At 40.9% G+C, this 24479-nt stretch overlaps 1 protein-coding gene across 1 annotated transcript; it reads right to left on the bottom strand.

Moving 5' to 3' along the window:
- On the bottom strand, window positions 1-24479 carry OPN3 (opsin 3). The gene is made up of 4 exons (XM_074863232.1): window positions 24119-24479; window positions 5476-5795; window positions 4131-4382; window positions 1-264 (listed from the first exon to the last, which is right to left on the bottom strand). The coding sequence occupies exons 1-4, from the start codon at window positions 24468-24470 to the stop codon at window positions 1-3; spliced, it is 1188 nt and encodes a 395-aa protein (XP_074719333.1). The 5' UTR covers window positions 24471-24479.

Below are 24479 nucleotides of genomic sequence, written 5' to 3' on the forward strand. Positions count from 1 at the left end.
CTACAATGGCTTTACTTGGATGACATCTACTTTTGTCCCATTGTGTTTACTGTTGTCATCTATTTGCTGAGTGTCATCACTGGTGATAATAAAAATTATAGAAGAAGAGCTGAAAGTCACTTTCTTCTTAGGCCTGTCCCCTGCTTTCTGAGACATAACTATTGGTCGTATTGGTTTGTCATTCCCTGTTGCTGGTGTCTCTTTCACAGTTCTCTGGAATCTCATCAGACGAAAGCACAGGAGTTGCAAAAGACATCGTCGAAACTACAAGAGAGAATAAACAGAATGAAGTTACAGCTTCCTAAGCATTCACTATCGTGTACAATCCAGTGAAGATAGCAGTACAGTAAATGACTCAAAATAACAGATTTCTGCATATCATAGAATAGAATCATAGAATCATTCAGGTTGGAAAAGACACTTGGGATCATCGAGTCCAACCATCAGCCCTACTCTACAAAGTTCTCCCCTACACCATATCCCCCAGCATTTCATCTAAACGACCCTTAAACACATCCAGGGATGGTGACTCCACCACCTCCCTGGGCAGCCTATTCCACTGTCTAACCACTCTTTCTTGAAAATTTTTTTCCTAATGTCCAGTCTAAACGTCCCCTGTTGCAGTTTAAAGCCATTCCCCCTTGTTCTGTCACTAATCACCTGTGAGAAGAGACCAGCACCAACCTCTCTACAATGTCCTTTCAGGTAGTTGTAGAGAGTGATGAGGTCTCCTCTCAGCCTTCTCTTCCTCAAAATGAACAGTCCCAGCTCCCTCAATCTCTCCTCATAGGATTTGTTCTCCAGGCCCTTCACCAGCTTCGTTGCCCTCCTCCGCACTTGCTCCAGCACCTCGATATCTCTCCTGTATTGAGGTGCCCAAAACTGGACACAATACTCCAGGTGTGGCCTCACCAGTGCAGAGTACAGGGGGACTGTCACCTCCCTACTTCTGCTGGTCACACTATTTCTAATACAAGCCAGGATGCTGTTGGCTTTCTTGGCCACCTGGGCACACTGCCGGCTCATGTCCAGCTGTTTGTCAATTAGAACCCCCAGATCCTTCTCTTCCACACAGCTCTCCAGCCACACCTCCCCAAGCCTGTAGAGATGCATGGGGTTGTTGTGGCCCAAGTGCAGGACCTGGCACTTGGCCTTGTTGAAGCTCATCCCGTTAACGTTGGCCCACTGATCCAATCTATCCAAGTCTCTCTGTAGTGCCTCCCTATCTTCATGCAGATCGACACTTCCACTTGGTGTCATCTGCGAATTTATTGATAATACACTCTATGTCCTTATCAAGATATCTCCTGGTTCCGAGTTACCTTCAGTGCTGTAACAAACATGGTGGCTTTTTAGTGGGTACTTTTTTCTCTATGCCAAAGAGCTGAACAGGATCACCTAGCCAGTAGAGGGCACTGAAATGCAATTTAGTATTTTACCAGCAGCAAGATCTACAATCAACAGTCTGCAAAGAACAAGAGGACTAGGCTCCAAAGTGTGCTATAGGTATTGTTCCTATATTCAAATATCATGCATTCGATCAAGCTGGGGAAGAATATTCTCAGAAACACTTCACATGAGGATGCAGATGGAAGGAACGAGGGGAGGAAGGGGATACAAAGTGATGTTTTCTTCCTTTTAAGTAACTCCAGGATCTGGAATTCTAACACAAGCATTGAATGTCACAGATGTAAAATGAAATTTTACACATTCTGCTAAGTCTTTCAGCTAACTAGGAGCCACTTATGATACAGGAAGTCTGTTCTACCTTGTGACTAAATAATGCAAGGTATTCAGTGAAAGCTCACATCAGCGTACAGAATGATAATTCCACTAGTAGCGCTGTTTTAAATGCTCCAGTTATGGTCTCCCCTTCACAAAGCAAAGCATTCAGTAGTTCCATGTCTGCATACAACTAAAGCTCAAACATGATCCCTTGGGGAAATTCTCTGGTTTTACAAGAAAAAAAGTGGGCAGCTTACTCCTCCTTTAATAAACCATAACAAGACATGTCTGGAATGTATGGAGAGGACAAAAAAAAAAAAATATACGAAACCCCCACCACAAACAGAGTGGGAGAAGAAACAAGCCACCTCTTCTCTGAAAAGGGAGTAGGGCACCCTTCTCAACAGCCTCCCATCTAGCTATTTTAAGGATTATTCCGTATTATCCTGCATGGCCAGTAACTTTGTTTTCCCAGCTATTACACAAGAAGCTCTCTAACATGCCAGTTTGGAACAAGGTTTTGTTATAGGAAATTAATCCTACACTGATGCAGGGGAGGCAATAGGTCCTGTTGGAAAGGAGGACTTCGAAAATTAGAAGATAACAGAGAAAAATAATCTGGTGCAAAAGAATGGTCATGTGGAGGCCTTGAAGATTTCAGAGATAAATTGGTACCTTCGAGTAGCACAGAAGTGAGAGGCACAAGCATGTTAAAACAGATCAGATAGAAGAAGGATATTCTAGAGAAGAACTGGTTTTAGGATTCCTTCTGGAAGCACAATAACCCAGAAGATAAGAAAAAAATATCATTTTGGTCTTAATCTGGAATTAGAGGTGAGTGAGAAGTACTTTACAATGCAACTCCAACAAGCATGTTCAGCTGATTCATTCTTATCCTGTCTATGACTTTACTGGCATTGTGCCTGGTACCAGTCTGATTTGCTTCTGGCTATAAGAAGCGACAAAATCTCTCTGATAAATGACTCAGCCCAGCATCTAGGTAGAGAGTCAGTGCCACTGTATTAAAAAAATCACTCTGTTGAAAAAAATATTCTTTTGAACATGATTGTTGTTAGCTCCCCATATCCAGGCCAGATGATATCGTGCAGCTGTGTAGCCTTGCATCGACCTGCTGTGAAATGAGCTGTGGGGGAAGAGCAGCAAGATGCCACACTGGGGGCCTCCTGTCTTTGCTCAGGAACAGCATTTCAGCTCACCCTTGCCCTCCCTCGGTCCTGGCCTGAGCTGCAGCGCAGCCTTTCCCTGGCTGCCTACCTGGCTGATCACACACACTGACTTGGCTGCCTTGTCCCTACAGACTGCTGGCTGGCTCAGGCTGCTGCCTGGCAATTGCAAATCAGCGTAGGAAGTCACTGAAAATTCCATCTCTATAATGAGCTAAAAGGTAATGAAAAAACAGGGAAATCCTTCTAGCAATCATTCTTGGTTTTTTAATCCTTTGCCAAGAGATTTTATTAAACTGCAGATAACTTCAACTCTATACAATCTTGGCTTCAGAAGTTTAGAATGTGCATGTTACAGCTCCACTTAGTGTTCTGGGTTACAGTGAAGCTATTTTAATGTCTAAATAAATTCACCAGTGCTGCTTAACTGCATTCAGTGGTTATCTTCAGAGTACTGATGATTTACAGAAAGATATGTAGTCTTCTATTTTCCACATATTTGACATGTTGCTGATAACTCCAAATACTTCCATTCTCTTTGCTCTGTAAAGCACTGAAATGAGCTAGTTACCACCATTAAATCAGCAGTCTACTTTTCATAATGAAGACTACAAAAGCAGACAAAAATAAAAACTTGGTTTTCATAGATAAGTATGTCTTCTTAACAGTATATAAACTGTCTCCAAAAAACATTTCACTGTCATCCACATGAGATTTTGGCTTTGAATACAATGAAGCTCTGAGAAATGTTACTGGTGTAATATTTGAAATACTAAGCCAAGTTGTTCAATCTTGTGTTGCCATAACTGAAAAGTCAGAGGCAGGTTTTGTCTTCCACAAAAACAGACACTAGATATTCTGAGTTTTCTCTGATGGAGCTCTGTTGTGGTAAGGGTGTGATTCAGATGAGGTTTTCTAGTTGTAATCTATTTCATGGGTAAACTGTCAAAACTAGACACTTAAATTTTGACGCTCCTTCCCCTCCCTTTCATGTGAGTGCTCATGCCTCCATTCAGACATTTAAAATCCAATTTCTGACAAGACAGTGCTTTAAGCACCATCAAGGATTTTAATTCTACTAGATCTTTACCATTTATCCCAGCTGTTCAAATAAAAAAAAAAAAAGAAAATCTAAATTTTACAGATTAAAGTAAATCAGATCTAAACAACTGCGGCATTGGCTACTAATTATTCAAGAAAGAAAATCTTTGATGTACCTACCTTTCTACTCATGAAGATATAGATGACTGGATTATAAGCAGTGCTTGACTTGGCAAAGAAAGATGGAATGATAGCTACTGTTGGAGTTACAAGGTTGCTATAGCCATATGTTACCAGGAGGGAGACCACTGCATAGGGCATCCAACAAATAAGGAATGTAGAGATCATTAAGAAACACATTTTAGCCACCTTCTTTTCATATTTTAGAAGTTTGATCACTTGAACAGTCTGGAAATCTTCCACACAGCGAAGCTGTAAAAGAAAAGGATAAGTAAAATAGCTCTATATTTTACTTGAAACTGAAGAGTTTTACATTTATTTATAAATAACTAATTCATTAATTTAGTTTTAGGTACAGACACTATATACCTTATCTTATGAACCACAATTCTTCTGGAAGTTTGCATCATGCTTCCCAGAGTTTTATTGTGTATATAAAGTATAAAAATATAATCTGAGGAAAGACAGAATAGCAAATCTACTGAAAAACAACAAATCCAGTGATGTAACAAAACATGCTGCACTTATAATGGTAAGTATTTTGGAAGACTAATTTGCCCTCATCCACTGGCATAAGCAAGTTCAATTTACATTTAGTCACTCTTTGTCCGACTAGTTACGACAACCCTGTAGATTTTCTTCTCTCTGAAGATTGCTCATGACACAAATTTCATAGATTTCTCTGTACTGCTCTGCCACATAGTTTGTTACCCTAAAATTACAAAATCTCTATTTAAAACAGAATACTAGGCAGCAGGTTCCCAGTATTATCTGAGTGAGTCATGAAAGGAAGAAAAGATGGGACATGTATGTGAGCATTCCCTGTAACAGTTATCAGTTGTGCCAATACTGTTGACCACAAACTTGAATGGGTCCAGACTAGTTACCCACAGAATATGAAACATTAACACTTTCTGACACTAAAGATCTGGACTGAATTAAAATGGGTTGCCTTAACACAGAAAACTGTTTTAACAGGGCTTAATCTCCACTTGGAAGAGTTTTATAGAGTTATCTTCTCCAGAGTGGCAAGGAGAAGAGAGTGTTCTTTAATCAGGAGAACTGCTAACAAAGTTTTCTTTTTCTCCCTTTTGAAGGGAAGATCTGGTGTGGATTGGTGAGCATGAGCAGTTCCCCAACCTGTCTCCCAGTAAAACTACACAACAAATAGACCTTGGTAGCTCTAGGTTGGTTCTCCTCCAACCCTACATCCTTTCTAGTGGTGCGTGACATAGAACAAGAAGTGAGAGCGCAAATTTAGTCTCTGATCCAAGCTTAATGTACAGCATCAACATTTTTCACCGAAAATATTACATTAAGAGAAGTCTTATTTGAATTAACTTACCATTCTTACTGCATACAGAATATGGCCATAGCAATAGGCCATGATCCCAACAGGTACTACTAGACAGCCAAGGAAAAAAAGGAGCACAAAGGAGGTGTCATTGGGGTCTTTTGACTTCCAGTCCACTGAGCAACCTAATCCATGAATTTCCAATGTGTATCTGTTCCAGCCCAAAAGAGGTGCTCCTGTCCAGGCTAATGAGTAGAGCCAGATGTATGTGATAGCCCGCCAAGACCAAGAGAAGTCAATCACTTTTGCATGGACTACTCGAATGTAGCGTTCATAGGCAAGAACAGTGAGAGTCATAATTGAAACAATTCCTGTACGAAAAACAAAGAAAGTCAGTTACACCATTCACAAACATTGCAAATTGGACCGAAGTCCTCTTGATAAGTGTTTCCTTTACTAGCAGGTTAACTCAGAATAAGCTAGCTTATATTCTGAATCTAACACCAATAAGCTTTTCAGGTGACATGCCATTACTCACTAACTACTAACTCAGATAGTATCAGTAACTTCAGAACTACTCAGACTAGGGTGCTGGCATCTGATCCATGAAGTACAATGGCTAGGAAGTAGGACTTGGGGGAAAAAAAGAAAAAAACAAAAGGCTAATACTTCTTCCTAAATGTTGCTTCATTAAGCAAGAGATCATGCTTCAGAGGGGTATATTGTTGGCAATTGTTATGGGGTTTGTTTTAGGGTTTTGGTTTGTTTGTTGTTTGGGATTTTTTTAAAGAAAAAGCTGCCATATAGAAATGTTATAATCAGCAATAACAAAATCTCTTAGAAACCTAGGGAATTCAGAGTTGAGACTGAAGTCAAAGAAAGCCTTAAACAACTGAAAGCATAGATATGCACCTCTGATGTGAACAAAATTAATAGAACTCCAAGTTCTTTCAAGATTTCCTGGAAGTCTTTGCATTCCAAAGAACAACCAGGAAAGCAGAGTGTTACATTGCTGAAGGAGTCCCATCTGGAAGACACTGGGTTACTTTGAGTGTCCCTTCCTATCTTGCTATTATCATAAAAATATCACAGTCTTCATTTCAATTATTTGTGCACTCTCTTCCTTTTCTGCCTACCTCAACCCCACTACACAGTTATTAACATAACAGAAATCACCAATTTTCAGCTCTCAGCATTACCCTATCAAGATAATTTTATAATTTAATGAAGTCAAGGCAATTCTGCCTTGATTAGAATATAAAGATTTCTGTTTCAACGATCTGTGAAATTTGATGATCAAAAACCAAACTGCCCATCAGGCATGTGCCAGTCACCTGAAATCTGTCACAATTCAGTCGTCAAGCTCATATACACAGGCTCTTAAATGACATTTCAAATTATATTTCACAGCACTCTAAGGTTATATAAATATCTGTGTCCAAATTTGTGTACATTTTATCTAATATGAAGCATGAGTATTTTGTCACACATACACACAGCATTTCATTTCTTCAAGTACATTCATATTTGGCACAACATGCATTTATATAGCTGTGAGAAGGTTGAACATGCAGATTTCACTGCCAAAGAGAGAATAACCATTATATCCAGCAGGAACATTCAAAGGATATCACAGATATCTGATCTCACTTTGGAAAAAACAATAAGCATTTAAGGAAGACAAATTAACAATACCACGCTCAAGCACCAGCAACATGGATTTTAGGAAGGCAACTAACAAAATCTAGACGGACATAGCCTCTGTGTAAAGGCATTCAACAGCAAAACCAGTATACTATTAACAAAGTATTTCACAGTAGGATGTGCTTTAAGATCTCTAAGAAAGTTACTTTATCCTGCAAGTATCAGAGAATCTCTTTTTACAAGTGATTAGTTTAGAAAGCTTTCTTGATTAACAGGAAGTATTTCTCACTCTGAAGGAAAATGTGCCATATTCTTGTCATGGCTCTCTTTAAAATGAAACTTTTTTTTTTTTTTTTTTTAAATACCTACATTTTTTGCCAGTGTTATCTTTAAACCTTCATCACAAAGAGAAGTAGATATTGCCAAGCATGCAGAAAGCAAGGCATACTACTTTCACAGCTAGTTATGTATGGTTCTGTGGGGTTTTTTTCTTTTATAAGTCATTTCTGTAGAATTTCATTTTCATGGCTTGAAAGAGAAATTGGACTAGCAAATGTGGACTAGAGGGTTTCCAAAAGACTTAGGGTTTGTTTGGTTGTTGGTTGGGATTTTTTTAAGTGAAGGTAAAAGGAAGTCCTTCATGCCCTTTTTCAGGACCTAACATGCTGAAAAATACATTGAAGAATGTGGATCTAAGCAAGATCTTAACAGGAGTTAGAAAATAATTACAGAATTATATAGATACTATTCTACACTTATATGAGGTAAATGCTTTATACAATTAAATGCATTCTACTGCCTGAACACAAGGTAAGGCAAGAAGTTCCCTCCCCTCACATTTTTCTGTGCCCAGAGATTATGAATTACAAATTTTTACCTGATAATTATTAAAATCATCTACAGACATGTTTATGGAGGAAAATTCACATCACTCAATTGTAGGTTCAGTTTGCTTACATAGTACACTGAGACTTTGTCTATGATTAGTGGAGAGAAAGAGCAGGTCCTCACGATAGCGAGTCAGAATTCCTAAGTTAACCTCTTGCACTTTACCACCTTCCTTCTCCCTACAATGGCATCCAATGACTAACGTCCCTGTGTACTCTTAATATTTCTCCATCAATTTTTATATACGAGTACTGAATTCTGGCCATGACAAAGCAATGAAATGCACACACACTTGGTTGAAAGTACAGGTGTTCAGAAGCAATAATTTACTGAGTCCTTGACATTCTCAAGGAAGTCACTGGAAGCTCAATATCTCTAAAAATTGCTCCTTACACAGAGATCTTAGAACAGTTTTAGATGAAACCCCTTTCACTCTAAAACCACTGCTCTTTAAAGGAATATTTCAGTTTTGTACCTGAACTGCAAAAGGGACCTTGGTTAGCCTGTTAGGCAGTATGTACTGAAATGCAAATCCCTGTTCTGTTGGTATTCAAAGAAGTGTCTGGTAGCATGCAGTCATGAGGCAAGAAATGCAGGTCACAGCATATTACAGTAAATTCCTCTTTGATGCAGGATCTCTACTGTAACAAGGTCATAGCTGTAAGAGTAGAGGTTGAAGCAGTTAACCATAAAAATAGAAGTTGAAAACAAAATACCTTTGCAGGATAAGACAAAATACATGGAATTTTGTCAAAAACAAAGCCCCTTGTGTTCTGTGGAGCCATGGTTACTTGTTTATTTGTGGTAAGTGACATGCAGAAATACCTGTAAGAACAGGAATACCAAGATCTGCCCTAAGGAGATGAGTTTTAAAATGTGTATTAGAAAGTCCATGACTAGGGGAAAAACACATTAATTTTGTGGAGAGTGCTGTAGATAACACTGTTTAAGAGTCATTTGGGTTTTGTCATTCTTGTAACCTCTACATGACAAAGGAATTAATAAGAAAACAACATTTCACTGTGTTCAACGGGTATAAGCTATCTTACGAGTATGCATCACATCTAAGTAAACATGTTATTAAATGGGCAGATGAGCACTTTTTAACTCTCAGATGAGGAATTACCAATAAACTACTTTTACTGAATGAGCCGAATTGAACTACAGGCAGCATCTCTCAGCATTTGGACATTGCTGAGTATAACAGAAATAGTCAGAGGAACAACTTCTGGGTAGTGTCAGCAGCATTTCAGAAGCAATTTAACTCACAGGAATCTCTTTAAGATTGCACTGCTTTATTTGCTCTCCCCTTCTTTAATGTTACCAAAAAAAGTATGAAAAAAAAGGTATATGAAATACTACTATACTCCCATAGGATGCAAATAACTTTGTTAGAGTTGTAAATTTTATTGTCCATCTTTTTAATATAGAAAATCTACAGAGTAACTCTCAGACTTAAGTTAAACACCCATTAGCCCCAAAGAATCTAGTAGTTGGTCTTTTTCAGAACTGTTTCCATATACTTGACATAACATCTTTATTAGTGTACTGTGTGATTTGGTGCCTTTTTTCAAAAAGAAATAAAGCTTGCACAAATCTGTACAAGATAAAGCTTGTTTTGATTTTACTGTGTAAAGTCTGTATGATTTGAAGGTTAAGCCTGCAATTTCAAGGTTTCAAATGTTATTACCACAAGTTAAGCCCTCAAAATCCAAGCAGCTGCACAACTCTGTTATACCACAAACTGGGGAGCTCTTGCTTTTGATAGAAATAATGACTGTAATTCATGGCAACTGTTTTCCAGCTTGTAAAAGTTTCAGCTATTTATTTTATTCCTAACTCTATAAAAAAAAAAAAAATTCTCAATAGGTAGAATCTTCAAAACTGTCAAAATTGCTTGGGAACTTATGTTCCACTAACAGTCAGTGGAGCATAAGGTCCAGTTTTGCACTGGGGGCCAGAGGAGGTCCTTGTTTTTAAGAGGACTCCAGTACAGGCAAGGGCATGACTAGAACAGAAAACAACTTGAATTTTCCCCGTTATGCCTCTTTTCCATTCTGGATCAAACTGCAACCAAAGCACATTTGATATTTCTAAGAAAAACTTAAGAGAAAGAAGCAGCACAGATTAGCTTGTGTAACTAGAATAGCCTCATGGATAGACCATTAAAGTATGAACAGACTTTCATATCTGTGAATGATCTGCAGCAACAACTGGAAACCTTGTGTTATTTGAGTTTCCCAACTATTGGGAATTTCATCTATTCTGTGTGCGCACTTTGTGGCAACAAATTCCATTATGAAACTGCAAAGCCATAACAGCAGAAAATGCCCAAGGGTCTCGTACAACTCTAAGCGAGAGCTGGAATATGCCTGCCACCTCCACATGTGAGATAAGAGCTAGTAACACTTGCAGTAGCAAAAATCTTGAAAAAGTCTGTTCAAACTCAATGTGCCACAGTGTGCAATGTGCATTTTAACAATCTGCATTTTTTTTTTCCATATGCTAATAGTACTGTCAAGTTCCAACCAAATTTCTACACAAGACAAAAAAATATTTAATTAGTTACTTATATCTTATTTGGGCAATACCTGTACCTTTGTTGCACTGATCCCAAGGGTGGAAAATATCTTCTCAAAGGAAGAAATTATAATTAAATGAAAAGTGGGGAAGGGAGAATTTATACATTTTGGTAGGTGAAATTAATTCAGTTGGAGTTTAGCTCTGACGTCGAGGGATGGTTTCAAGCAGCATTTGTGATACATGCAACATCCTAGAGTACTGCTGGAATTTTACAGCTCTTGGTTCCGATTAACAAATGAAAGAGTTGCATTTCCTTTTGAGATGATTTTATTTATTTTTTTCCCCCACGGTAATCTAGGATTCTATTAAACCTGTTCTATTAGCCTATTAATGCCAGTAACAAGATAGCAAACAAACATGACATCTAAAGATGCATCTACAGAGTAATTGTTCAATCTACATATGATGTCATAGCTTTCATGAAGTACATCAGAGCTGTTCACAAGACCAATCCAGATGCACAGTTCACAGGGTTCAGTAAGAAGTCATTCATTCTGAAGTCACCCACAAATGGATTTAAGGGCTCATTTCTTAAAGGGCCTGCTTCTAAAATCCCCACCCCAGCAGACTTATTCGCAGAAGTCTAGAAGTCTGTCTTTAACCAGACTTTCCATCTTTAAAGAAAATAGATTCTGAATCAGTAACTATCAAATAAGCTTGCAATGTACATGCTTATCAGTTTGCCCTTGAAGCCAAAGCTGTCGTATCAAAATAATCTCTATAAAAGCTAATCCTCTAGATTGACGTGTTTTGTTCTGCAAGATAACAGCAGAAGTGTAAAAGTGGTTCCAGATACACAGTTAAAGCTTGAAACAAATATATAAAAAATTCACCTTTGTGTCATAGTTTTGTTAGATGCACTGCATATTTGCTTGCTGTCCAGATTTTTCCGAGTGAATGTCAATGAAGCTATAGAAAATGGCAAGTGAAGTTTTCATGCTTCACTGCAAAGTTCACGAGTGAATCCTGAAGTCTTCATTCAAGAAAAATTCGTATTAAACATTAATGGAGCCTCTGTACATAAGGACTTCATCCATTATTCACTTTGGATTTTAACCCAAAGCTTTCAGAAATACTTTATTCTAAAGATCTTCCTTCTCTATATTAGGCTTCACTTCATCATCTTTCAATCATCTCTCCACTGTTAGTGATTTCTTCTTTTAAAACATTATCATAAAGCTTATCTTGCTTCCTAACAGGTCACACTTTATGGCCAGTTTACAGTTCTGTATCTTTGCCCAATATTAACACTAAATGCTTATGTCAGAAAGGAGTGAGGGAATGGTTAGATGATCACAGATAAGGGGCTTAAATGCAGAATTTTGTACAAAGCAATCAAAAGCATTTGTCATTTGTGGTTCAGATAAACCTATTGATCTCAGTAAGACATACATCTGAAACATGATGCATTTGGTGGATCTGATGGGATAACTATGCTGGGCATCATAGATTCTCTGCTTTTTCTGTGGTCATTAAGCCTTTTTGGCAGAGCCTATATTTAAAAACAATTAGGGATAACATACACATGTACCCACCTTGATTTTCAAACACTATGCAAGTCTCCATAAAGATCATAATTTAAATTTGGATGACATTCATATTTAAATTAGAGGAAAAAATCATCTTACTTGCTATACCCTTCTTTTGTCTACTCATTGAACTTCTAGGCAAACTTGAGCAGTAGTAGTATGGTATTAATTTCTTTACTTCCAGCCGTAGTTGCATATTCAGATCAAAAATTACAAAGAAACTTGCAAGTTTGTTTCTACCGTAAGAAATAATAAATTCACAATGCTAACCTGAGTTAGCTAATTCAGGTTAAAACAGAAGTAAAACCAAGGTTTTCATTTGTATTAGCAACTGGAATTCCACACTAACAGACAAGTGTTGAAGACAACTTACTAACAAGAGTGAAAAATAGAACCTTCTTGTTATGGATTTCATGGAGCAAAATACAGATTTATTCTTACACACACACACACACCCCCCGCCCCCCAAGTAGGGACTAATTCTTAACATTGATTTCTCCATGTTGACTCTAGCTGTGATGCTTCAAAACAACCCCAGAACTTTAACAGTAAAGAACAGGTGTAAGTGTTCTTTAACTACTCATGATAAATAAAGCACAGAGGCTGGCAAGCATGTACCTGGGGATACTGTGATAACTGTCCCTAGTATTGATGGTATCATGCTATGAAATTAAGCAATTTATGAGACTCCATATCCTGTAAGGTTGAGGCTCTCCAAAGCAGGGGAGGAGGTGGAAGGTGGTGGTTGCATGTTCTCCTCACTGTTATCTCATAATAAATGGTTGCATGCATGTGGTATTTAGCTTTATGCTGGCTAAATCAGCAGACTTCAGGGTCTCTTTCATATGTGACGCTCTAGTACGGATCATCTCTTTACAAGGCTAGGTCCTGCGTATTTCAGATGATAAGCAGATGGAATATCCTTCAGCTATGTAACATGCCTGGCTTGATGCCACAATCCCCCCATAGCACCGAGCTTTCGAGTGGAGCCATACCCTTGTGAGGTAGCAGGAATTGACTCCCAAAACCTTTAGCTGACATGGCAGGAATAAAAAAAAAGGAACCCTACACACAGCATTACCTAGAGTAGACACACACACACACAAATCTCATATAAGTAGAATATTTGTCACTCTCTCAAAGATTGTCTTAAATCTGTTTTCAGAGCCATCCCTGGCATACCTCCCCACTCACACACATAAGCCTCTCTCGTCCTCTGTATTCCTCCATTTTTGGTATTTCTTTTTCAATCCTGCTGCCTACGAACACATTCTTTTATATCACACATTTTGGTGGGAAAGGATGGGAATATATGACAGTAGCAAGTACAACTACTGTTTTTCTTCTCTGCATGCTCAGAAGTCAAACTGAAAGACAAATCTATGACCATAAAGGATCTCAGGTCACAACTACCATTAAAGAAGTGAGAATACAGACCATCCGCCCAAGGATAATGAAACTTGAAGCATCTAATACATATGCCAATTGAGGTATCTGTCACTACTCTTACATGCCACTTCTGGTGCCCATCCTTTCAATAAACTGGCCTGTTACCACCTCTGTGAAGCAACCATGAATCTTTTGTTTCAAGCCATTATAAGTTAAAGAGGACTCCATATTCCACTCTCTCTCCTGTCCCCCGCTGTCCGTCCCCTGTCCCCGTCCCCTCCCCCCCCCCCCAGCACACTAATTTTGGGTCAGTTTTAGTTGGCTGGTAAACAGCAGGTAATGATGTCCATTGTAACCAGAGTAACAGTGTTACGTGAATTAAGTCAAATCTTTGCAGAGATTTGCCAAGAGCACACAGATGCAAGGCTTCTTGTGCTGCCCTCACAGAGATGCAGTGCTTTGCATTATGCCATACACTTTGGTGGTAGTTCTTACCTGGAAGAACCTTGCGTTTTTTTAGCCCACTACCTAATCACATCATGCATGTTCTTGCACTGCTTACAACTAACTTATATATGATTTATGCATGTGGATGATCCCTTTTCTACGTACAATTCAGTTTTTGTGGCCTAGTGCAGAGGAAAGCACTGAATTTTACTTCCCTCCCAAGCAGCTTTTCTGGAAATTATTTAAATTTCATTCTGAGCAAGTTGCATAATTTAATATGATTAAATATGTGCTGATTTAAAAAAAGAAATCTGTTACAGAAAGCCATTATGGTTAACATCTGGGTATTAGCCCCTGAAATAAGAACCTGTACTTTTCTTCAGGCAAGGGAGAGGCAAATGAGGGAATTAGTCTTAGCAAAAATATGCATTTCAAAAGTTTTTAGTTTTTACTTGAAGCAAATTTTGTTGTGCTTAAAACTTCTTGAGATACTTGAGATCTATGTATTTTGATTCAAGATTAAGGCCCAAGATTCTGAGGGCTGATTTACTCTACTAGCAAATCAGTTTTCCTTCTTCTGAAAGACCTGACTGCTCAGTGTTTACAGATAATGCTTGTCTGATCTGTAGATTTTCATCTCAGAGCATACTCCTATTTGTAAGTACTAGTTATAAACATAAACACTCTTTGTGTTTAGGAACTACAGATCTAGTTTTATCTCCGACTTAAACCTGGGCAATTACCCTCCTATGAATGGGGTCATTCCCATTAAGCTGTGTAGGTCAAATGTAGCAAAAGAAAAGTGTCTTCTTGTTTAAGCCAATAGCACACAATGTCTACGTTCCAACTCTTCCTCTTCTCCAGTAGCCAGCCACTCAGAATGACAAAGGAATGATAATTTTTTGGGGGGTTTTTTTTGAAAGAAAATTCTCATTTTTGCCATTTTTTATCGTTTTCCTACTGAAATACTGCATTTAGTGTAGATCTGATTATGTCTCATATGTGATAATTATTTCCTCTGTACTGTGTTTTTCCAGGTGTCACATTAGTCTGGATAAATGATTAAATATTGAAGCTGCACAGTGTGGGTCATCATGGAAAAGAGTGCAAAACACACCTGAGCTGCAGTGCATTGTCCCATACAATGTGTGTGCTCGATTTTATAAACCTTAATTAGAACAAAAATATTGCAATGCCTGCAGAAGTGTTAGTTTCAACTAGTTTTAACAATCACAACTGCTTCTGCCCTCTCCATGCAATATGCAGCTTACTTGCATGGTTTGCTACACTGCTCCCTGAAAATGGCTTGTAATTTGGACAGAGGGGGTATCAGGTATGTATCCCTGAAGACTGAGCATCTCTAGAGTAACTACAGCAACGTAGTAAACTACAGCAACATAGTAACTACAGTAACGTAGCAAAGGAGATTCAGCTCTGAGACAAACAATGACTTCTGTCAAAGGACATATTTTCTGTATCAATTAATCCTTGACCTACATTCAAGTGCTGATTTACTATTTTGCATACCTAATCAGTGGGGAAAGCCACTCTACTCAATCCCTCCTCACCTCCTTCACATTTGAAAAACTAGACAGCAGCAATTTAGTAGAAGCAACTTCTTGTCCATGGCAAGACAAGGTGCTATCACACTCTGTAGTTTTGTTTCACAAAATATGTAACCAGTCTGTTTGAATTCAGGAATTAGGTGTTATGGTACATTTTAGGCAACAGCTATGTATTACTCCTATTTTTTCAACAAATTTTAGCATCCACAGTCATAAGTAGGTAGATGAAAATCACTTCTTCTAGACACAACAGACTTCAAGTATATTTTATATACACCTCTTCTATAAAACTACAGTGGAATTAATCACCTCTTCCATGTTCAATCCTGCAAGTGATTAATTCACTTCAAAATAAAAAAATTGTTAAAGCTGAAAGCATGCTGATTGAGTCTCCAGCTGTCTGTAACATAAGATCCTAAAACTGTCTGCTGAGTAACCATAGAAAGTGCTTTTAGTGAGATTAAAGTCACTGCATATAACATACACTGGTAATGGAAGAGGGTGGCACAGGGCATTGTTCTTTCAGTGTGCAGAGAACAGCCTTAGATAAGGTAGCTAACAATTATATACAGATAAATGTTTTTGCTTTGTTTTAGAACAGGCTGTAAGTGAAGCCAGGTCCACAGGACAGTCTCTGGCAATTAATCCTTACTTCGTTATTGTGTGTTTATATGAGAGAAGGGGGAGGGGGGAATCAGCTTGCCCTAAAATAAATAAAATAACCTCAGCTGTACACTCTGCAGCTTTTCACAGAGAAGTACTGTCTGTAAAACTGCTTACAAATTTTCCCATCCTCCAGTTCACATTACTAAAAGGGAGTATACACCTGGATCTCAACATTTACTTGGTAGGTCATCAAGATCTAGCTGCTGTATACCAATGGTGACTTGTCCAGAAGGGTCACAATACTTCAATTAATTTGACATTAAAAGCTGACAGTGTTTATTTACCCTTACAAGAACTGCTTACAGTTAGGAAAGACAGAGGTCTCTAATTACACTTCAGTAGCACTAGCCTGTCTATCAGAAACAATTCGGGTGAAATAATACAAAGCCTACCCCAGAGTACAGCCTTACTCTGCAATCTTCTGCCAAGAGACTGTCTCAGATACACAATTTTGGTTCTTGTTCCTCAAGACCATTCCTATTATCAACCATTTTTTCCACTCCTTTCTTCCCTTGCTCAATTAAACATATCAGAAAGTGTTAGAAGAACACTACTGGCAGATGGTTTAGTTGCCATCACTTGTAGCTGAAGTGATTTATGCTTGAGAGGTACGCACGTATGTTCCACATTATCAGACTAGCTTACTTCTGAACCCTCAGGGCCTATTCCTACATACAGAAGGCAGACATCCACTGCCTGTGGATGGGCAGAATACAGACTCTTGCACACATCAAATTCTGCAACAGTCATTTAAAAAAAAAAAAAATCTTGTTTGTCTCTTTGTGAAAAGCCAGCAGATGCACAGAAACGATATTACACCCTGAGCCTGTATTCCACAATTAAACAAATTCTTGCTTCAGGTAGGAGGGTATCCATGTCTGTTAATGAAGACATTTGGGTTTATTTAGCTGCCAGGTGTCTTCTCTAGCAATTATACTCAAAACCTATGCTCTCAGTGATAGACAGCAAACCTTCTGGGTATGAGTTAGACTGCTAAACCATATAAAGAGAATACACAGACCTCTAGTACTTGAAGCTTGGTTGGCTACAAACAAGAAAGAGTTACAACCTTTCACATAAGGAGAGGGCGGCAGACTCAGTGGGACCTGCATCGAGTTGACTGTACGCCTCCATGGAAAGGTGACCCTCACTGTTTAAATATATCACTTAATTGAAGTAGCTATCGTATTCCATCAGGATACATCACCTGTTAAAAAATAAAGACTAGAACTCAATAACTAAATTAAAAGGGGATTACTGTCTAAGACAGAAAACCACATCGTTAAAGCTTAGACTAAGACTTGTCAGTTAGCCATATGATCTATATCATTTTCCCCACACTAATACGTGGAGTGCTAAGAATGTCTTTGTAACAGCAGAGAAGCTCTTTTCATGGCCTCTGTTGTGAAGACATATGTACCTAAACTGTATCTTGACTTCAGAATCTAATGAGTAAAAGAAAATTGGGAGTTACTTGCGTGACAAGTACAGATGCTTGGTAGTCAAAATAAGTTTTGCACTGTAGCAAGCAGATCTCTGCACATTCTAAAGGCTCAATGAAAAGCTGTCAAGTCCCAGAAAAAATAGCTAGCAGTAGTATGAACAGTAAGTTCTGAGCTGTACAATGGAACACAAGGAGCAGATATTACTACATGGGCTTACCTAATGATAAAGTCACTGTGAGAAATTAATTGTAACTCCCCAAAACAGGGCCTGAGAGATACAGGCCTGTGAGAAAAAACAGCCTGAGAAAGATAAGGGACAGGGGGTCTGGAGGCCCTCTGAGCCGAGGAATGTCTCAAACACTCACAAGTAGAGAAACTATAGCCATGGGGTGGATAGTGTGGAGTTTGGAGCTGGTAAGGCTGCCTGCAGAGCAGAGGACGCAGCTGGAGGAGGGAGCCCTGTGAAGGCAGGACGGTTCTGCTCCGGTGCACCTGTAGTTTCAAGGGCCATCTGTCTGGTGAATGACCTTTGCTTCACTAACCATAAAATGCATATTGACATCCCTGAATATGCTAATAAAGATTAACAAGATCATGCTAATTACATCATCCCATGAAGCACCTTACCCCTCCCCATACATGGGATATGTGGGTCAACCTGAGGGACAAACCCAAGGAAAGTTTGTATAAATTGAGGGGGAGTGAGGAGTGAAAGGGGAGAAAGAAAAAAGAAGACATGAAGAAGTGAAGAAGATGGTGATCTCTATTTATCTATTCTCTTGATCTCCCTCCTTTTTCACCTTTTCCCTCACTACCACTAAGTAATGCAAGGCATACTATATTGCTTGCCATAACTCATTATATACTTAGCCAATTATCATGTATCCATTTTGGGAAGTTAATAAATGTCTGGACTTCAAGACTTGTCTCATCGTTGTCCACTCCATTGGGGATTTACGAATCTAAGTAATTTGTCTCCCTTATCTGAGCAGGACATGACAGTCACAATAATGCAGAAGTAGACTATTACATGGAACACAAAAAATAGCCATTTATTCCTAGACAGAAAAATCTGTAGCTCTGTTGCCACCTTCTCAACTGAAAAGTTTCTGAATGCAAAAATCCATTTACAGTGTCTAAGTTCTGGATCTCATGGGCCTCCAAACTGCTAGACTGGTTGGTAAAGCGAGAAGCACTTTTACAAAGTAAATTTTCAGACTCTCCATCCAAAATTCCTAAAAGTGTAGAGAGGGCCCTCCTCCTTGTTGTGGGGGGAAAAAAAAAAACAGTTATCATCGTTATGTAACAAATATTTCTGAGAAGGTAAATGCTACCAGTTTATTTTAAGCACATATTCCACCTATGTATTTAATCATATTGACATTCTTAAGACGAACATAGAAATACCTTGATCTTCACTTTCACAGAATTACAAAATTGTCTAGGTTGGAAAAGACCTTGAAGATCATCCAGTCCAACCATCAACCCAACATTAACAGTTCCCAACTACACCATATCCCTCAGCGCTATGTCAACCCTACTCTTAAACACCTCCAGGGATGGGGACTCCACCACCTCCCTGGGCAGCCCATTCCAACGCCTAACAACCCGTTCTGTAAAGAAATGCTTCCTAATATCCAGTCTAAACCTTCCTGGCGCAACTTGAGGCCATTCCCTCTTGTCCTATCGCTTATTACTTGGTTAAAGAGGCTCATCCCCAGTTCTCTGCAACCTCCTTTCAGGTAGCTGTAGAGGGCGATGAAGTCTCCCCTCAGCCTCCTCTTCTCCAGACTAAACAACCCCAGTTCCCTCAACCACTCCTCGTACGACATGTGCTCCAGACCCTGCACCAGCTTTGTTGCCCTTCTTTTGATACGCTCGAGTAATTCAACGTCCTTTTTGTAGTGAGGGGCCCAAAACTGAACACAGGAATCGAGGTGCAGCCTCACCAGTGCCGAGTACAGGGGTAAGATCACTTCCCTGTCCCTGCTGGCCACGCTGTTCCTGATACAAGCCAGGATGCCATTGGCCTTCTTGGCCACCTGGGCACACTGCTGGCTCATGTTCAGCTGGCTGTCAATCAACACCCCCAGGTCCCTCTCTGACTGGCAGCTCTCCAGCCACTCCTCCCCAAGCCTGTAGCACTGCTGGGGGTTGTTGTGGCCCAAGTGCAGCACCCGGCATTTGGCCTTATTGAAACTCCTACAGTTGGCCTGAGCCCATTGCTCCAGCCTGTTCAGGTCTCTCTGCAGAGCCTCCCTACCCTCGAGCAGATCAACACTCCCACCCAACTTGGTGTCGTCTGCAAACTTACTGAGGGTGCACTCGATCCCCTCATCCAGATCATCAATAAAGATGTTAAACAGGAGTGGCCCCAAAACCGAGCCCTGGGGGACACCACTCGTGATCGGCCACCAACTGGATTTAACTCCGTTCACCACAACTCTTTGGGCCTGGCCATCCAGCCAGTTTTTTACCCAGCAAAGCGTGTGCCCATCCAAGTCATGAGCAGCCAGTTTTGCCAGGAGAATGCTGTGGGAAACGGTGTCAAGGGCCTTACTAAAGTCAAGGTAGACAACATCCACAGCCTTTCCCTCATCCAATAAGCAGGTCGCCCTGTCATAGAAGGAGATCAGGTTTGTCAAGCAGGACCTGCCTTTCATAAACCCATGCTGACTGGGCCTGATCATCTGGTTGTCCCGCATGTGTTGTGTGATGGTACTCAGGATGAGCTGCTCCATCAGCTTCCCAGGCACCGAAGTCAAGCTGACAGGCCTGTAATTTCCCGGATCATCCTTCCGACTCTTGTTATATATGGGCGTCACACTGGCCAATTTCCAATCTGTCGGGACCTCCCCGGTCATCCAGGACTGCTGGTAAATGATGGAAAGTGGCTTGGTGAGCACCCCAGCCAGCTCCTTCAGCACCCTTGGGTGTATCCCATCCGGTCCCATAGACTTGTGTGTGTCTATGTGATGCAGTAGGTCACTATCTCCTCCTGGAATGCGGGGGGGTCGTTCTCCCAGTCTCTGTCTTCTGGCTGAGGAGGCTGGATTCCCTCAATACAGCTAGTCTTGTTATTAAAGAAAACAGTATGAGCAAAAACCTCATAACAACACATGAAAATCTAAAATAAAGCTGCATGATCACGATTTTCAAAGTGATTCCTCACTATTAATTAGAGTAATTGGAAAGAATCTGATTTTTAAAACTTGTTGAGAATTAACTCCGGATTTAGCGAAAATAATTTAAAAAAAAAAAAATGCTTTAATCATGTGTCCCAAACTTGTTTGCTGTCAGGGGAACCTCTCATTTATAGGTCAAATGCAGAAGGCAGCTTACACCAAATACTGGGGTTTATGGGCTGTTCTTCCAAGAAAAAGAAATTACATAAGGATTTTCTTATTTGAACTTAAGATTGAACAGCCTTTGGGCCTGAAGAGCTGGTACAGAAAGCTCACATAGCAATGTCCAAGTTCATATTCAAGAATGTAATCACATGCTGTAAATAGACAGGTATTGGTTATCCAATGTAAAATGAGCTGGGCTAGGTCCAGTCCCAGCACATGTCCACAGCACTAAAGTAACCTCACATGGTATCAGAGCTACCACCACTTTACTCTAGAAATGTCCTTTATTAGGTCACTCTGATTTACTGAGCAATTGAAAACTGCAAAGCTGTAACTACTCTGCTTAGTTAATGAGAACTTCACTTTTAAAAGCCACCAATTTTGTATGTCTTCTGATCAATGAACACACTTTTTCTTCCCAAAAGTTCCTGGGGGGAGGCAGCGGGGGGAGCGTTACGCTTTAAGAAGCACTGCTAGGTAATACACATACAAGACTTCCATTACATTACCTTCCCCACCACCATGACCTCAAAATAGCCAACTTGGGCTTTTATATACAAGAGAAGTGTATTTATAAATACCTGGTTACTCTGAATGAAAGCTTCAATCAGTACCTTTGCCACCACAAAAACAAACAAATGAAAACACAAAGAACAAAAAACAAATAAAAACACGCAAAAGCCTTTAAACCACTACTCTCTTCATAGACATATTACAAAATGAAACAAGAAGCTGTGGTGGCAATAGTCCAGATGGCAAACACAGTGTGATGCTACCTGCAGGGCATAATTAATTTTTTTTTCCCCCCTCAGTATTGACATGCCCCTGCTATCCAACTCAGGTGGGGAACCACTTATCTTCACAAACAGAAAAGAACAATCTTTTCTCCAGCTGAGAACATGAAAACAATACTACATACTAAAGGAAAGCTTGAGATTAGACTTAACTTTATTAGGTTAGCATCAAATTATAATAGCCAAGTTAAGTATTTTCTATGACTTTACATGGTAGCTGAACAAAGTAAATTCAGGCGTCAGGTATTCCTGAACATTAAGTTATGCATTTATTCTCTACTTCCATATGACAAACTACACACAAACACACACTTTTCTAATACATCATAAAAAAATTTCTTCCCACTGAAACACTATGGAAGAGGAAAATAACGTGACCAAGCACAGGAAGATGTAATTTTGCAAACCAGATAGCTTGACTAGTCTGTAGTTAAGGCCCATGAATTTGCCTACATTTCTTCAGAAACAAATTTATTAAATAAAGGGATGCAGAAAAGCATCAACAATGGATACATTTATAGTGACAAATTATGTAGCACACCCCAAAACAAACAGAAATTAAAGATCATATGTGATCAAGCAATTTGCTTGCCAATTTATACCTCATTGTTTCTATTTGTTCTATCTTTGGAAGATGGTAAGAGATTATTATAGTCTGTTTTTTAACATTACCCCTACTATGCATCTTATTTTTGACCCTATATGGACAATATTTACTATTTTTTAAGAAGGCATAATATGTAAGGGATAAAAATAGGAACAGAACTATACTTCACTTCTCCTGTGTAAGCTCAATGTTTAGCTGCCTGGCAGAATCTGGTTAGCAGACACTTGAGTTTCTCAAGCGTTTGAACTGGCTGAGTGATGTACATAGCCTTATGTTAGCTACGTTCTCTAGTATCTTCCCTGATAACACCAACAACCAAATATCCGAGAGCTGTGCACTGCAGAAATGACTGAATACCAAACCTTGCACAAATGGCTGACGACATCCTGCATCCACCACAGCTTCCGAGACATAAGATTTTTGCTGCACTGTGTAGCAGCAGTCAAATCAATCATGAGCAACCACGCACCTTTGTCCCAGCAGCCCAAAGGCAGACTATAGCGCCATGTGAAAAAGCTTACTAAAGACTTTAATTTGCGGTATTAGAGTCAGTGTATATACATTGCATGGGTGCACTGTGATCCACCTCTAATTTACACACCTCTGCCAGAAAACAGAAAGATCTGACATGAGCTTTAGATTTCATTACTGATTAGCCAAACACTTCCACCATTGGAAACACAATCCCGTTCTTTTGCAGCATCATTTCTCAATAAAAGCAAAGTCATATTAACAGACTGCACATGCATAGCTGGACTGAAACCTATTCTTCTGCAGCTTTCTGTAAAGGGTCTGTATGAATTTGAGGAAGAAAAACATTAAGAGCTTTGTTTTTGAAAATGGAAGTAGTGGAAGTACTCCTTCTGCAGTGCTAAAAATCCCATTTCACAGGAATCAGTGGCTTCGCAAAAGCCAACTGTGAGACTGCTATGACTGAAAGATAGTACTGGAATTTCACATATGGATAACGAAAGGCAAGGCACTGCCACGGCCCGGGCAGCTGCCCGGGCAGACAAGCGCGGGCAGCGGAGCGGCCAGACCCTCGGGGCAGGGCAGCACTGCCACAGGGCACAGCCAGGTTTCCGCCTGTTCCACCGAGGCGGGACACTGCCGACCCTACAGCCTGACTCGTACGTGCTCCTTATCCACAGATCGCAGCGCTTCCTCATGTAAAATACAATCTTTTAGGCTGATGCTCTACGCAACACTCGGTCAGCTTGGAGACCCCTTTTAACAAGGCTGCTGCCTCCTCCCCTCACACCGGCAAGGGCGGGAGGCCGACAAACAGATTCCCCGTGAACTGACCGTTTGCTCCGGACCGTTCCCCTCAGCACTGTCGACTTTCTTACCAGAACTCCGCCGCGCCGCGTCGCCGGGAGGGGCACCCCCAGCCCCTGTCCCCTGCCAGCCGCCCCGGCCGCCGCTCCGCCCCGCCCCACGGCCGCCCGCCGGGCCCCCGCTCCTCCGGCGGGCAGAGGGCTCCGCCCGCCCCGCCAGGCCGCCGCGCACCCCGCGGGGAGGGGGGCGGTAAGTGAAGCGGGACGGAGGGCTGATCCCGGGAAGAAACTCCTGGGAGGAAGCTGAGAGGGACGCGGCGGCCGCTTGAGGGAGGGGGGGAGGCGACGGCTGGGGCGAGGGGACGTGACGGCTGGGGACAGGTCGCGGGGGGGAGGTACGACGACACACGACAGACTGCGGGACCGCCGGGGAAAGCGGGCAAGGAGAGCGAGGGCAGCCGAGAGGAGGGACCCAGCGGGACAGCAGGCGACGGTGACCCCATCACGCACCGAAGAGGCTGTTGCTGAAGCCGTCCCAGACGCATCCGGCGGCGTCCCACACCCAGCGGCTCCTCAGGCAGGACATGAAGGTAAGGCTCACCCCGAAGACGGACACCAGCAGGTCGCTGAGGCTGATGTTGACGAGGAAGAGGTTGGTGGGCGTGCGGAGCCGCTTAAACTTGTAGTAGAGCACCAGCACCAGCAAGTTGTTGCACAAGCCCAGCATGCCGATGGTGGCGACGAGCAGCGCCAGCAGCTCGTAGGTGCCGGCACTGAAGAGGGGCCGCTCGCCCGGCACCTCCGGCTCCGCCGTCGCGGACTCCGGCCGGCTCGTCATGCCCGTGCTGTTTCCCGAGTGCATGGCTTACGG

This window comes from Strix uralensis, chromosome 3 (assembly GCF_047716275.1).
Source record: "Strix uralensis isolate ZFMK-TIS-50842 chromosome 3, bStrUra1, whole genome shotgun sequence".
In the NCBI taxonomy this organism is placed as follows: Eukaryota; Metazoa; Chordata; class Aves; order Strigiformes; family Strigidae; genus Strix; species Strix uralensis.